At 39.5% G+C, this 14,867-nt stretch overlaps 1 protein-coding gene across 4 annotated transcripts in view; it reads left to right on the top strand.

The window, feature by feature from the left end:
• The first annotated feature begins 4,388 nt into the window (after nt 1-4,388).
• Nucleotides 4,389-14,867, top strand: part of Fez2 (fasciculation and elongation protein zeta 2) — a 50,061-nt gene continuing 39,582 nt past the window's right edge. For all 4 annotated transcript variants that reach the window (XR_013088590.2, XM_076832905.2, XM_076832903.2 and 1 more), the window contains exons 1-3: nt 4,389-4,662; nt 8,436-8,544; nt 14,681-14,797. Coding sequence is in view for 3 of the 4 variants with exons in the window: in XM_076832905.2 (XP_076689020.2) it covers nt 4,409-4,662; nt 8,436-8,544; nt 14,681-14,797 (480 nt within the window). In the remaining variant the exon portion in view is untranslated. The remainder of the gene's footprint in view (nt 4,663-8,435; nt 8,545-14,680; nt 14,798-14,867) is intronic.

Here is a 14,867-nt window from a genome sequence, read left to right as displayed (position 1 = left end):
CAGCAACTCTGGAAGCTGAGGCAGGAGGATCACACATTTGAGGACAGACTTGACAATTTGGCAAGACCCTGTCTCAAAATAAAAAATAAAAAGGACTGGGGATATAGCTCAGTGGTAGGGCACCCTGGGTTCAATTTACAGTACTCGGGGGATGGGGGGGGTGGGGTAGCAGGAGGGTTTCTTGATTTTTTTTTTTTTAAATAGAAAAATGGAAAGAAGTCTCTTCCATTTTTGACAAGCAAGCACTTTCTTTAAATTCTTGGATAAACACATAGACTTCTAAAGTCTTTTTATTTTTATTTCTTCAGTCCTTTCCTTTTCTTACGGTTATTGAATAAACTTAGCCATTATCTGAGCTTTTCTTGAGATATTTTCATTTATGTACCTCCTCATTGTCTGTTGCTTTATAATACATTCAGCATTTGCTAAATATGATACTTTCATAACCATATATTGTCATATTCAATGACAAGTAAAGTAATTTCTTTACTTTTGTAGTTCTGATATGTTCTAATTAATTTAACATTTAAATGGTCTACATGTTAAATTATCTACTTTTCCCCTTTTTGTTATTTAAATTTCCACTGTAATATGAACAAAATTTAAATATATTGTCAAATCAGAGAAATAACAGTTTTCATTTAGATAATAGTCAAGTTTTATTAGGTTTTCTTTAGAAGTTACTCTACATTCTCCTCCTAGTTTGGAATCAAATGCTACAAATTATTATTATTATTATTAGTGCTGAGGATTGAACCCAGGCATGATTTACCACTGAGCCATATCCCCAGCCCTTTTTAGTTTTTATTTTCAGACAGGTTGCTGAGGACCTCATTAAATTGCTGAAGCTGGTCTCAAATTTACAATCTTCCTGTCTAGCCTTCCCAGTTGTTAGATGTACAGCCATATACCATGCCCAGTTAAAAATTGTTTTTTTTTTTTTTTTTTGTACTGAGGATTGAACTCTGGGGCACTCAACCACAGAGCCACATCCCCAACCCTATTTTGTATTTTATTTAGAGACAGGGTCTCACTGAGTTGCTTAGCGTCTTACCATTGCTGAGGCTGGCTTTGAACTCATGATCCTACTTAGCCTTCCCAGGCACTGGGATTAGGGCTTGCACCATGGTGCCCAGCTCCAGTAAAAAGTTTTTGTAGGTTAACTTTCCTTAATTTATCCAGGGAGCAAATAAGTTTACACAGGTTCATTTTCATATGGCCTCTAGGAATTGGTAGGAAATAATAGGTCCAAAAAGATAGGTCAGAATATATCAATTAGTAAAATTAGGCCATGGGAAATAAAAGGAAGTGGGATACTCTGCTCTTCATCAGATGCCTTTGGGTTGGATCGACTGATCTAAAAAGGATCGTGGGCTGGCAAGAAGCCTGGATTTTTTCCAGATCTGAGGCAGAGTAGAAAGCTAGAATTCTAGAATTCAGCTGATAGGGAGGAGAGTTACTGAAAAGTAGGTTAATTAGGAAATATTAAATGAAGGGGTTTAGGGAAGAGAAGCTTGGAGCTGGAGTCTCTAAGAGAAAAAGAAAAGACCAAAAAAAAAAAAAAAAGAAAGAAAGAAAGAAAGGCCTTGATGAGTTGCTGAAGTTGGCTTTGAACTTGCAATCCTCCTGCCTCAGGCTCCCAAGTCTCTGGGTTTACAGGCATGTGCCACTACACCTAGCACTTTGTTTATCTCTTGACAGCATGGAAACCCATCTTTAAGAATACATGTTAATACTAAAATATCTTTATTTACTGTTCCAATAAATATTGCCTTCTATTTCAGTGACAAAGAAGTACCAAAGAAGCAAAAGGAAAAGGAAAGGTGGGAAGAGGTGAACGGGACCACAGCATGGATGGTCTGGGAGGCTGTGGTCCGGGTACTTAAGTCCCCAGGTCCCACAAGGGAAGAGGAGTATGTGGAAGACTTTAAAGAGAAATATTGGTACTTTATGTTTATCTAGTCACAAACATTCCACCATTTAAACTATTTTTTTTTTACATTTACAGTAACTATATAAAATCTACAACACACCCATTCACATTTTATTCCATATGATAGTTTTTTTAATCTCATTGCTCTGTTCCCATAAAGTTGCAAAAACCGTAGACAAATATAGTTAGTTTTCTCACAGAAACATGCCATGGGGAGCACTTTTATAGATTAGGTTGAGTGTCAATTTTACTGCAGAGTGAGCATCACAAATTGACTAAGAAAAGTGGCGCATGCATGTAATCCCAGCAGCCTGGGAGGCAGAGGCTGGAGGATTGTAAGTTCAAAGCCAGCCTCAGCAAAAGGGAGGTGTTAGGCAACTCATTGAGACTCTATCTCTAAATAAAAATCAAAATAGGGCTGGGGATGTGACTCAGTGGTTGAGTGCTGCTGAGTTCAACCCCCGGTATCCCCCCCCCCCCAAAAGAAAAGTGATTCAAGTCTTGTTTCTAATGGGGTATTCAAAGTGCCTGGGTGAAACCAAATAATTTCCATTGAATTAAAAGTAAAAAGCAACCTGTGTGGACTATTTGACTAAAATAAAATTCTGAGATCACTATAGCTAACCCAGTGGCAATTTATTTAAAAATACCAAAAACCTGACAGTGCTACATTTGGGTTCGAAGACTGAGTAATTTTCATTTCCACTCATATATACACAAAATAAGTTTGTCTTTGCTGTGTACATAGTTTGGAGAGTTTGAGACAACTCCTCATAACTTTGTGTGTATAATCAAATAAACAGAGAAAGCTCTCATACTTGTAAAGCATCATTTTTGATAATGTTCAGAAACACAACTATCAACTGAATTAGAATACTTTGTCATCAACTCAAAAGCTATTAACTATTGACAATTTAATTTTGGCTCTTGGTCAGGTAGAGCTCAACATCTGTTACCTTTATGGTTTTAAAGGAAATAAGAAACAATATTGCCTTTAAATTATTAATAACTATAATTATCAACAGTTTCTTAGGCTCAATCATGGAAGTATTTAATATGGGATAAGTCACTGAAATAGGAGGCAATATTTATTGGAACAGTAAATAAAGACATTTTAGTATTAACATGCATTTTAAAGATGGGTTTCCATGCTGTCAAGAGATAAACAAAGTGCTAGGTGTAGTGGCACATGCCTGTAATCCCAGAGACTTGAGAGGCTGAGGCAGGAGGATTGCAAGTTCAAAGCCAGTTTCAGCAACTTAGCAAGGCCCTAAGCAATTTAGTGAGACGCTGTCTCAAAATAAAAAATAAAATAAAATAAAATAAAAAGTGCCGGGGATGAGGATCAGTGATCAAGTGCTCCTGGAAGAAGAAGAAAGAAGGAGGAGGATAGGCAGCAGGGGAAAGGTGGAAGAGGACAAGGAGAAGAAGGAGAAGGAGGAGGACAAGGACCAGGAGGAGGAGAAAGAAGAAATTGACAAACAATACTGGAAAAATTTTTATTAGTAATTTCAAATGTGTCTTTCAAAATAAGAGCTTATCATCTAATTATGTCTCATATCCTAAATGAAGTATTTGATTATTCCAGTTCAAAGATACTGCTCCTTTCAACTCCTAAGCATTTATTGCTTCCATGCAATCACACTTACTTATAATAGTTTTTCTTTTTAAAATTGTGTTTAAATACACAATACATATAATGTAAAATTACCATCTTAACCACTTTTAAGTCATCAGTTTAGTGGTAATCAGTACATTCATATTATTGTGCAACCATTACCAACCGTCCACCTCCATAAATCTTTTCATCTTGCAAAACGCTAGACTCATGAAATAACTTTCCACTCCATATACTTTTTACAAGATACAAAGCATTTCCTTTTAGTCTTATCACGCAAGGACATTCATTGTTAAGCCCCCTGTGGGTAGCCCACAAATATTAGTTTTATAACGTACACATGAGGTATTTACTGTCTGGCATTTTTCTAAGTGCTTTGTAAATATTAATTTACATAATTATTCATCTTTGTATGTGCTTTGCACGTGAGAGACCTAAAATATTTGTGGAATGAATTTCGGTACCTCTTAAACATTTCCCATTAACTTTGGTTATAATTCTAGTTCCAAAGTTAACCTTTGGGCATTTTGACACTAGGTCGCAAGTTTAAAGAGATTCTTTTATTTTAGCCACATTAAGCCAGGGTGCTAGTAAGGGAAGCTATGAGGGATTTATTCCTCATAGATAGAGAACTAGGAAGTGACTCAGCGCAGTTAAGGTCTTTCTCTGGGCACCCGCGGTCAACTCCAGAAGACTCAGGAAAAGGAAGACCCCAGCAGTCGAACCGGGACTTGTCTCTCAGTGGAGCCGGCGGAACTGGGCCTGGCGGGGCTGGGCGGGGCGAAACGGCCCGGGGGCGGGGCCTGCAGGGGGCGGGGCCTCGGCCGGGGCTGGGCGCGCGACAGCACCGGGCGGCGATGGCGGCGGACGGGGACTGGCAGGATTTCTATGAGTTCCAGGAGCCGGCCCGGAGCCTCCTGGACCAGGAGAACTGTAACGCGAGCCCCGAGGCCGGGGCAGGGGCGGGCGCGGGCGGCGAAGGCTTCCCGGCGCTGGCCTGCAGCTTGGAGGAAAAGCTGAGCCTGTGTTTCCGCCCCTCGGGTCTCGGCGCCGAGCCCCCGCGGGCGGCCGTGAGGCCCATCACCGAGCGCAGCCTCCTGCAGGAGGACGAGTGAGTGCGGGCCCCGGCCGGGAGCGAGCGGGAGCCTCCCCTGCCACTCACCCTAGCCCGGGACCTCGGCCCGCAGCCCGGCGGGACTCCGGCCGCAGGCTCCTCCCCGTGCCCTCCTTCCGCCTCCACAGACGCGGCGGCCCGCCCCGCTCCCTCCTCCTGCTGGGGGGGGGCGTTGCTCGGCTCCCTGGGCGATTTAAACCCCTGCTCCCCCTCTGTCACTGCCCCTAAGAGTGCTCCTTCCTCCTTGTTTGGTTTTGGAGGGGGTCACCTGTACCGTGCTTGTAGTTGGAGACCGTACCTCCTGGGGCACGTGGGAGCCTTTCATTCATTCAGTTGTATTTATTAAGCGCTAGTTAAGTGCCCGACGCCGCTTAGCACTTGGAATACCAAAATGAGTGGATATTGTCCCTCTCAAGTAGGGCACTACGTAGGATGGGACGTAGATTTGTAAATGTATTTGTGTGTGTGTGTGTGTGTGTGTGTGTGTGAGAGAGAGAGAGAGAGAGAGAGAGAGAGAGAGAGAGAGAGAGAAGTGTTCTAATAGATACTTGTACCAAATATGAGATTTAAAAGGCTGTGCCTGGGGGAAAGTCTTCATAGAGAAAGCAACCTGTGAATTGAATCCTCATGGATGAGTGGGAGTTTGCCTGGCACGTGAAGAAAGGTCTAGCATTTTAGATCAAAGGTATAGCATGCGCAAAGGTACCAACGTGCACAGCATTTTATGCCACGGGAATCTCTTGGGCCCACCTGAGAGCTCTGGTGGAGCACAAGCTGCCATTGAGGCAGAAAGAAACGCTCTCGTTATTAATAGCAAGGATCTCAGTGGTGTGGAGAACAGTGCATAAACAAGTAATAATGTCAGAATCACCCGAAGTGATTTAATTTCAATGATAGGTAATTCATAGGGATTTATGAGAGCTGGGGGAGGGAAAAGGTAGATATATATTTACAGGAAAGCATGCAGGCAGTAGCAGAAGATGCCATTTTCGAAAGTTGTTTCTCAAAAAGATGATAGTTGCATTTATATGTATATTTATGTGCTCTGAATCACTGAGACTAGGATACATTCTGGGTTTTAAAATTGTATTTATAAGAGTAATTTAAAGTAGGGGAGGGGCTTATACAAAGATAATTAAGGATCCCTGTTTTTGCTTCACCTGGATTTCCTCAAAGTAGTTTATTTTTGGCCTTTACCTTAGACAGGTTATACCATTTAAACTATTTTTTTTTTGTTTTTCTTCTTCTTCTTCTTCTTTTTTTTTTTTTTTTTTTTTTTTTGGGTACTGGGGAGTGGATCCAGGGGCATTTAACCAGTTAGCCACATCTCCAGCACTTTTTTGTTTTTTATTTAGAGATAGAGTCTCACTGAGTTACTTAGGGCCTTGCTAAGTTGCTGAGGCTGAATTTGAACTCGTGATCCTTGATCCTCCTGTCTCAGCCTCCGGAGCCATTGGGATTGAGCTGCTGGGATTACAGTTTACTATACAACGCTGGCTATTTAGTTATTCTTGATAATGATTTGAGTAGGTGATATGTTGGTAGTAATCTAGCTGATTCACATTTCTTGATTTGGGAATACATAAGGAATTTCTCTCAGGAACTTGGACTGGTTACCATTGTCATTGTCCCCTTGCTATTGTGTAAATTTGCTCACCATTGTTTGACAGAGTCCTTTCTAGCTCCTTTCCTTAGCAAGAGTTGAAATTTTTTTTTTACTCAGATATGACCTTGCCTTAGGGCCCTTTATTTAACTTTTTGGAGCCCAATTTTCTTTTGGTAAATATGGATTGTACTCCCAAGATTTTTCTTTAGAAGGGTATTGTGCAGGACTCACTGTTGAAAGGACTTTGAACTCCTTCAAAAAGTGCTATCTTGCTAGTTGTTTATGACTGGTAGTAATATTTTATGATAAGGATGAAGGAAGTTCATGTCTAGAGAGAGAATTCTAGAAATCTTTCATTGAAGCTGGCCCTATGCCCTTCTCAACTACAATTGTTCTGATATTGGTGGAGGTAGAGGACTCTGCACTGTCCTTCACTTTCTTGGAAAAGCAAACTCACCCACAGTCATTTCTGGGTGACGTATTCCACTCCACTCCACTTTTCTTATATCCTCATTTAAGAAGGAGGCAACAAAGAAAATCTCTCCTGCCCCCTGGAAAATTCTGGACTGTCTTCTCCTACTAATGCCTTACTGTAACCCTTGATCAGAGTTAGGTATATAGTCAGGTATGCAGTATTTGAAAATTGTTACCCAGAAAAGCATGGGCTAGAAACCCATAAGTAGCAGTCCAGAGGCGTTACCTAATTCTAACTGATTCACATTAGAGGAGGCTGGATCCCAACAGAGAGGAGAATTGGAAACAAACCACATTCATTTACGAGATTTTCTGGGTAAACCACCTTTGGTTTTCTAGAGCTTTTGGGGTTCACATTTTCATCGAGGCTAATGTGTATCTTGAAGCCAAACAAGGCAGCATGGTCCTGTCACCTTCTGCGTTTTAGCACCAAACCCCTATTCATTACATCAAGTTTGTTGCTTCTCCATTTTTAAACTTGTATTCTTATGTTTATATACTTACTAAGGTTGTTTATGTACCCTAGTTGCATACACACTTGGTAAAAAGGCATGCACAATTATTTAATGACTTACAATTAGATAACCTGTTATTCATTGTAGGATTATTTTTTATATGATATCTTTGTGCATTCTTACAACCAGTAAGTGGTTCAAATATATAGTATTTAACTTTCTTACCCTATTTAAATTTCATCTCATTTGTATATCAGAACTCTTTTCATAAGACATCATGTTTACTGTGTTGATTATTTCTTTGTTACTGAAACCTGAATTTTGGTCATGAAATTGGAGTTTGCTTTTCTGGTGTTGCTTGGGACTTTCCCCAATTCAATTCATTTGAGTAATACTTAGAGTAATGGAGCTGGAGGAAATAGTTGCTTATTGTTCAAGCCTCATTTTATAGTGAGGCAACTGTCACCCAAAGGGATTAAGGGACAGGGCCAAAGACTAATTGGGCAAAAAAGGAGATGAGAATAGGTTTCTTGAAGCCTAGTCAAGTGCTTGTTGCATCTTACCTCTTCACCTCTGCAGAACTCTGTTTGCTTATAAGGTAGGATAACTGCATTGGATATAACCTGTGTACATTTTATAGGAACTTCCCCTCTTTCTCCTTTCATTTCATCAGTCTTAAGTCTTAGCCAGTTACATTACAAATTAGATATTATATGCTGGTTCACATTGAGACTGAATTCTCCAGAATCTAGGAAAATAAGATTTTGGTTAGAGATTACTTACTTTATGAAATGTTTAGAAGTTACAGAAGAAAAATAATTGTAGTGCATAGTCTTTTTACTCTCTGTGTGACCTTGGAAATATTACTTAACCTCTCTGTGTTTCATTCTCATCTGTAGAATCGGTGTGATAATGGTTTCTACTTCTAAAGTTGTTTTTGAGTATTAAATGAGTTAATAATGTGTAAACTGCTGTGAACTGTGCCTGACACATAGTGTGATGGAAGTATTAGTGACTTAGAGTTTTTTATACCACTTCCCTTTCCCTCAGGACTTTTTGTCAGCTTGCATATATCATTTTCATGCAGTTTTATTTAGGAGACTCTACATAGTAGGTGTTTCTCTGAGAAAAAATTGCTGTTTGGTGTCCTTCTTTCATTGTTGTATTGAACATTTATTGAACAAAAGACATTTAGGGTGGTAACTTTCATTGAATGCAGTTTTCTTCTTTTCAAGGATTTGGAATGCCCTGACAGATAATTATGGAAATGTGATGCCTGTGGACTGGAAGTCATCTCACACTAGGACCTTGCACTTGCTTACTCTGAACCTTTCAGAGAAAGGGGTAAGTTAGGATTTCTGCGTAACTGCTGCTGAGAGCAGAACTAAACAGTACCATTTCGGTTGAGCACAAATATTGAGTTGCTTCGTGTGTGTGTGTGTGTGGGTGTGTGTGTGTGTGTGTTGGGGGGATTGGTGCTGGGCAGGTACTCTACCATTGAGCTCCATCCCCAGCCTGAGTTGTCCCTTTCTTAGTGTATAGTGTTTGGAGGGGCCCTCCTTTCTTCCCATTTGGCTCCATTGCCTTTGCCTTGCTAGCACCGTTCTCCAGTTCCTCTCCAGCACATGCTCACTTTTGTATGTTTAGCTAAGTTTCCATCACTGAGGAAGACAGCGAACACCAACAGTCACTATTTCTCCCTGCTTACGGAATGTAATTGTGGTGTGCTGAGAGCACTCAGTGAGAATCCTCAGCTTTGATATGATGTAACTTTTTGATGAATTTAATGACTTGCTGGACATGACATGTCATCAGAAGTCTCTGTATCTCTGTGAATAGTGGGGAGCCACTAAAAGACATTTCTTGGCTTTTTAATGTGTTCTTGGCTAATTTACCTAGCACTTGTACGCATACTGGTATTGTCAAGTGAAAGTGCCTTGAGTGAGAAGTGTGAGCACAAGTGAAAGGATGGCTTTGGGGAGGGAGGTCAGAAAAGGAACAGAATTGTTTGAAGTGAAAAATCCAAGTGATAAAGTTGATGAGGAATGTAGCCACACTATGTTTCAGGCCAGACTTTAAGTTCCTCATCAGATAACAGCGTAAGCTGGCATGAGTTCCTCTGGCATGCTTTATATTTCATTAAGTGTAATCATGTGATTATTGGGAGTATATTGTTAATGTTTCATGGAAATGTTTTCTTAAATATGTGACCCAGAACAACCTGCTGCTTTCATTTTCTAGTGAAATATGGAATTCTGCCTGTATTTCCCATTATTCTAGTAGGTGTGGAATCTTACTGTTTGTTCCATTCGTCAACCCCATTAAGCTTTGCAGATTGACCTGGTACATGTTTAATGAAAAGAAATAAAACAAAGCATGTCATGATTTGTCTTCTGTTTATTCAGGTCCTAGCTGTCATTTTGAGCTTCATGCAAGTTCCCCTCCTGCTCTGAAGGTTCCTGTTACTGTTTTTGCGTTTGCTGATCTCATGGAATTACATAATTTTGGAGTTGGAAGGGACTTTAAAGGACACTTAATCCAGCCTCTCACTTGGGGGAATCCCCATCTACCACATCTCTGACAGATGGTCATTCAGCCATGGCCTAAATCCTTGCATGGAAGGAAAACACACTCCTCTGTGTAGGAATCCATGAACACTTGTGGGGCTGTGAACTTTTAAAGGACTTGTTATCTGTTCCACAGAATTAGCCTCATTGTCTCATGGGTGCTAGTCCTACAGCACTTTTTCCATGTCTCTGAAATCATGTTCTCTCATAATCTATGTTTCAGAGTCTGTTATTAGATTCTGACTTCCTGAGAGATATCTTTTTGTTTGTCTTTTTAGTAATTACCACTGGACTGGCACGTGGTAAATATAAAGATAATGTTTATGGGATGAGTGAACGAATGAATATTGTGAATGAATGAATATCATCTTCAGAGATCATGATGAAAGGTTGTTGTTTTTTAAAAATATTTTCTATTTAAAATAGTGCTGAATTCATAGTAGCTAGCCCATGAATACTTTTTTTGTTTGGCATTTAAAAAGATAGCATAGAAGAGTTAGTTCCTTGCCTAGTTTTTAAGAGAAGCACTTTAGCAGGAAGAATAGGGTACTCTAATCCTATTTCATTGAATAAAATGTAAATCTTGTATTGTTCTCAGATTGCCCTGGGGAAATTGCTCCCTTTTGCTGCTGTTTGAATGTTGTTTTCAACATTTAGAACAATGCTACAAAGTAGTGATTAGTAAAGAAGTATCATTTAATGGTAGTACTGATTATAAAAGTTTTGCCTGGATTAACTCAGCAGATTAAAGTAAACAAGTGATCATCTATCATCTGTTTGTTAATTGATCAATCAATCGTCATCTACTATAATATGACTGATCTGGTGATGAGTAGAATTGAAATTAGAATACAATTTTTCAGTAAGGATTATAACATGCATGGAGTTTACTGAAGAATAAGTGGGCAGTGAGCACCATGTAAGAAGCAACCATGTCACTCTATTAGATTGCATATAACTAAAAACATTTTTTTAAACTTGGAAAAGTTATTTACTATTGTCAAATGAGTGCTTTATTTTTCCATGACTGACCTATGTAAAATTTACCTTTTGAAAGCATTTTTTAGATTATCCTAGTTTTAAAACAGGGTATACAGGAATTTTTTTCCCTGATAATGGGTAGAATAATTTTTTTTTTTACACTAAGATAAGAAAAAAAGATGATTTGCAAGATTTCAGGTTTTTTTTTTTTTATATTCTTTCATTGAAGGTTAAGATGTACAAATCTGATGGACTTTTATAGGATAAGACAACTGGGATATTTCAGATTCTTACATGGGCACATTTTTTCCGTTTGATGTTTCTGCAGTTTTGTACAGGGAAACAGAACCACCAGCTCTGAATTAACATCAGCATAGGAAAGAGTGACAGGAATGTTGGGCACAAAGATGGCATATTTATGCCTAATGGAAGAGTGATTAATGATCCTCCCGACAGCCAGGGTTAGTTTTCAAAGCCCGAAAGGGATTCCAGCCCTTAGCATATGCCATCTCTGTGGGGAATGGGCTTGGCTCCCTCTCTGGAAAGATGATCTGGGATCATTATTTCTGTTGTTACGGAAATTTATTCTAATAGTTTACTGGTATTAATTTTATCTTTTGGACCCATTTGTAAACCAGAAGGGGAAAAATAAAGCAAAACTATGGTGCTCAAGCTTCAAGATAAAAGAGTGATGGAGGCAAGTGATGGGGCAAAGTGAGTTTGAGGTATGAGGATCAATGACAATGATTATTAGGTCCATTCCTGTCATACAAACCCCCACATGATCACATTGTGGTGTCTTGAAATATAACATTCCCTCATGAAAAGCTTTGTCTCTTGACCTTTTCCTTTTCTTATTAAGTTAGTAAAGGGATAATAGTGATAGAATTTGGAAGGAAAGGCAACCTGTCCTCACTGACATCGTCCTTGATTTCTAGCTAGCAGACACAGCCTTTCAGCTGCTCTTTGTAGCAGATCACCTGCTCACTTTACTTGGTTTTATTTTTCAATTTTAGGCTTTGTCTGTTGACCTTCTACCCAGAGTGTGAAGATTTAGTGTCTTACCATCCTCCAGCCTCCAGCTTCTTACCCCTCACATAAACGTTCTCTTCCCTCATCTTCCCAGTATAATCTCATCAAAATCCTCAGTTAAGTTGATCTTCAGTCTGGGGCTGGAGCTCAAGCAGTAGAGTGCTTCCCTAGCACATGCAAGACCCTGGGTTTGAGTCCCAGCCCTGCAGAAACAGACCCCTGCCCCAGACAAACCAAAATGATCTTCATCATTTGTGTTACCTGTATAAATGTTCTCAGTTGACCCATTTTGGTATATATGATTAAACTATTTCTCATATAGTCTTTGTTTTTTCTTAGAGTAATAATAATTATGTTTTTTTGTGGTTTATTTAGTTTATAATTAACTGACTAATTCAGCCTTACGACAGCGATAAAACTCATTTTAGTGAATGGAATAAACTAGGTGGTAAGTTTCTCTCTTTTTCTTTTCTTAATGCCTTGTGCAGTACCAGTTCTAATCTGAACTAGTTACTCTCTGGTTTGACTTCATAGCCATCATTTTGGAATTTTTCATTCCTCTCTCATCACAAGAACTCCCTTTGCCTCTTTCTTGCATTGGACCCTGTGTCTTCCTCCTTTTCATTTTCCTGCTGGTATCTTTCCGAGAAAGGGTTCAAAGAAGTACATTATTTGAGTAGACATGTCTAAAAATGTCTTTATTTTTAGCTCACACCTAATTGTTAGGCTAGCTGGACATTAGAGTCTAAAGTGGAATTTATTGGGACATGAAAATTATATGAATTGTTTTTTAGCATCTGTTGTTGCTATTGAGAATTCAAATGGTATCTTGATTCCTGACTTTTGTAATGTGATTTTTTTTTCCCTCTCTGGATGCTGTTAATCTTCCCCCACCTTCACTACCATGGTGTTCTGAAATTTCGTGGTGACTTGTTGCCAGCCAAGGGAGACCTTTCCTGGGTTGATGGTGCAGTGAGAAATAGAATGAGGTAGAATTGCATTATGGTGTAGGCAGGTAGATCCTGGAGTGCTCATGTGGCCCCTGTCCTGGCCGGCCTGGTGTTTAGACACCAGTACGCCAGTGGTTCCTTCCTTTGCTCTTCTCACCTGCAGGTCTGATATTTTGTGGTCACCCTTAAACTTTGGATGGTCCTGTATGAGGAACTAGGGAGGCAATGAGGATCAACATCCATTCCATTGTATTGTCAATTTTAGATACATTCTCTGTACTAGTGAATAAAATAATTTTCATGATAAAATTTTATTATTTTCTTATTATGTTTTTTCATATGAGGTCAGGTGTGGAATTTTTTACTTGTGGCTCAGAGTGTTGGATTTTGGAACATTTGGATTTCAGAGCTTTTCGGATTTAAAATTTTTGGATGAAGATAATATAGTGTAATGTAATATATATATTTTGTTTTGTTTTTGTTTTTAAGAACTGAGGATTGAACCCAGGGGCATGTTACCATTGAGTACATCTCCAGTCTTTTTTATAGTCTTAAATTTTGAGATAGGGTCTCACTAAGTTGTTGAGGATCTTGCTAAATTGCCTAGGCTGGCCTTGAACTTGGGATCCTCCTGCCTCAGCCTCCTGAGTCATGGGGATTATAGACGTGTGCCAGCACACCTGGCTATTTTAATTATGTACTATGTAATAGAAGGACATAGTTTATTTTTACATAGTCCTTGTTGCCCATTTGTTCTTTGGGAGCTCAAAGGGTGCTAAACTTTCCAGAGGAATAAGGTTCTAATTTCAGTTATGTTTATTACCATAATAGTCACATCACAATAGGTAGAGGATGGATCACTATTCACTTTAATCTGCTCCATTTTTCCAGGAAAAGTTTTTACAATTAGTACTGGTACTAGACTCTAAGCATCATTAAAGGGATGGTTTATATTGGTGTTTGCAGGGTTCAGGGAAACCAGCTAAGCATAATGCATTACCTCAGGGATGGTAATGGCTAGTGGTACTTTAGCAGCCCTGGATGTGAAGAGGAAAGGAGAGGGAGAAATTTCTAGAACCTGAAGAGATTAGGTATGGAGAGAGGTCTGCTTAACAAGATCTGTGGCCTTTGGTAAAGAGCCAGAGCTGACAAATGGCAGTCTGGCTGGGACGAGGAGAGAGAACAAGTGCTCAGCCCTCACCTTCTCACCTTGCAGTCTGCCAATGATGTGTGACCCAACTGGAAGCTAGAAGTCAAGGGCATCCTTTGATGTGGTCCATATGGTCAGTCTTCTGGGGCACAGAGTGTGGTAGGATATCTTAGTGGGGTGATTGGAATCTCTCCAGACTGTTAGGTTTAAAGATGTTTTGGAACCTAGAGATCTTTCTTTGGAAGAAAAGATATTCAACTGGAAGAACTAAGTGCAATCCTCATGGACAGATCCTGTCTGCCAGGGAATTTATTACTTATCTTTTACTCTGAATATTAGAAGTTAGTTTGCAAAAAACTTGCTTTATGTTTTCCGTAGAGTTTAACATCTACCAATTGTGCTGTTAGATTAACTAAATAATATTCATTGCTATACCTGCCCTTTTCCTCCCTTCTATTCCTTGTAATTCCCTACAGCTTGCTAACAAATACTATATTTTTTCCCCTCTCTATAACTGTTGGCTTTTATATGCTCTTATACTTCTTGAAAAAATAGTTAAGTATGTATTAGACCATAGGAATATATATGCCCCTGAACAAATTTATGTCTGTTCTACACTGCTCTTTTTTCTGCTTGGTATGAATAGTAAAGTACTGCACAAGCTGCCTAGTTCAGAGTGACCATAAGGTCTCTCTTTCAAGGGTGCACTCTCAGTCTGTGCTTTGTTCAGCTGCCTCTTTTATCCAGGGATGTTTTGGTTAGAATGTCTTGTTTTTAACCATGGGTATTTTTGCTTTTAGATAAGTGACAGTTTGCTTTTTGATACATCAGATGATGAGGAGCTGAGAGAACAGCTGGACATGCATTCTATCATTGTCTCCTGCGTTAATGAGGAACCTCTCTTCACGGCAGACCAGGTATCCAGGAGATGGTCATCTACGCAAGGACAGCAGAATCTAGAGCCGAAAGCCATTTTTTACTGTGCCA

Source organism: Callospermophilus lateralis, chromosome 14, assembly GCF_048772815.1.
Source record: "Callospermophilus lateralis isolate mCalLat2 chromosome 14, mCalLat2.hap1, whole genome shotgun sequence".
NCBI classification, from domain to species: domain Eukaryota; kingdom Metazoa; phylum Chordata; class Mammalia; order Rodentia; family Sciuridae; genus Callospermophilus; species Callospermophilus lateralis.
Note: the sequence above shows the minus strand (reverse complement) of the source record. Positions and strands in the feature narration are given on the sequence as shown.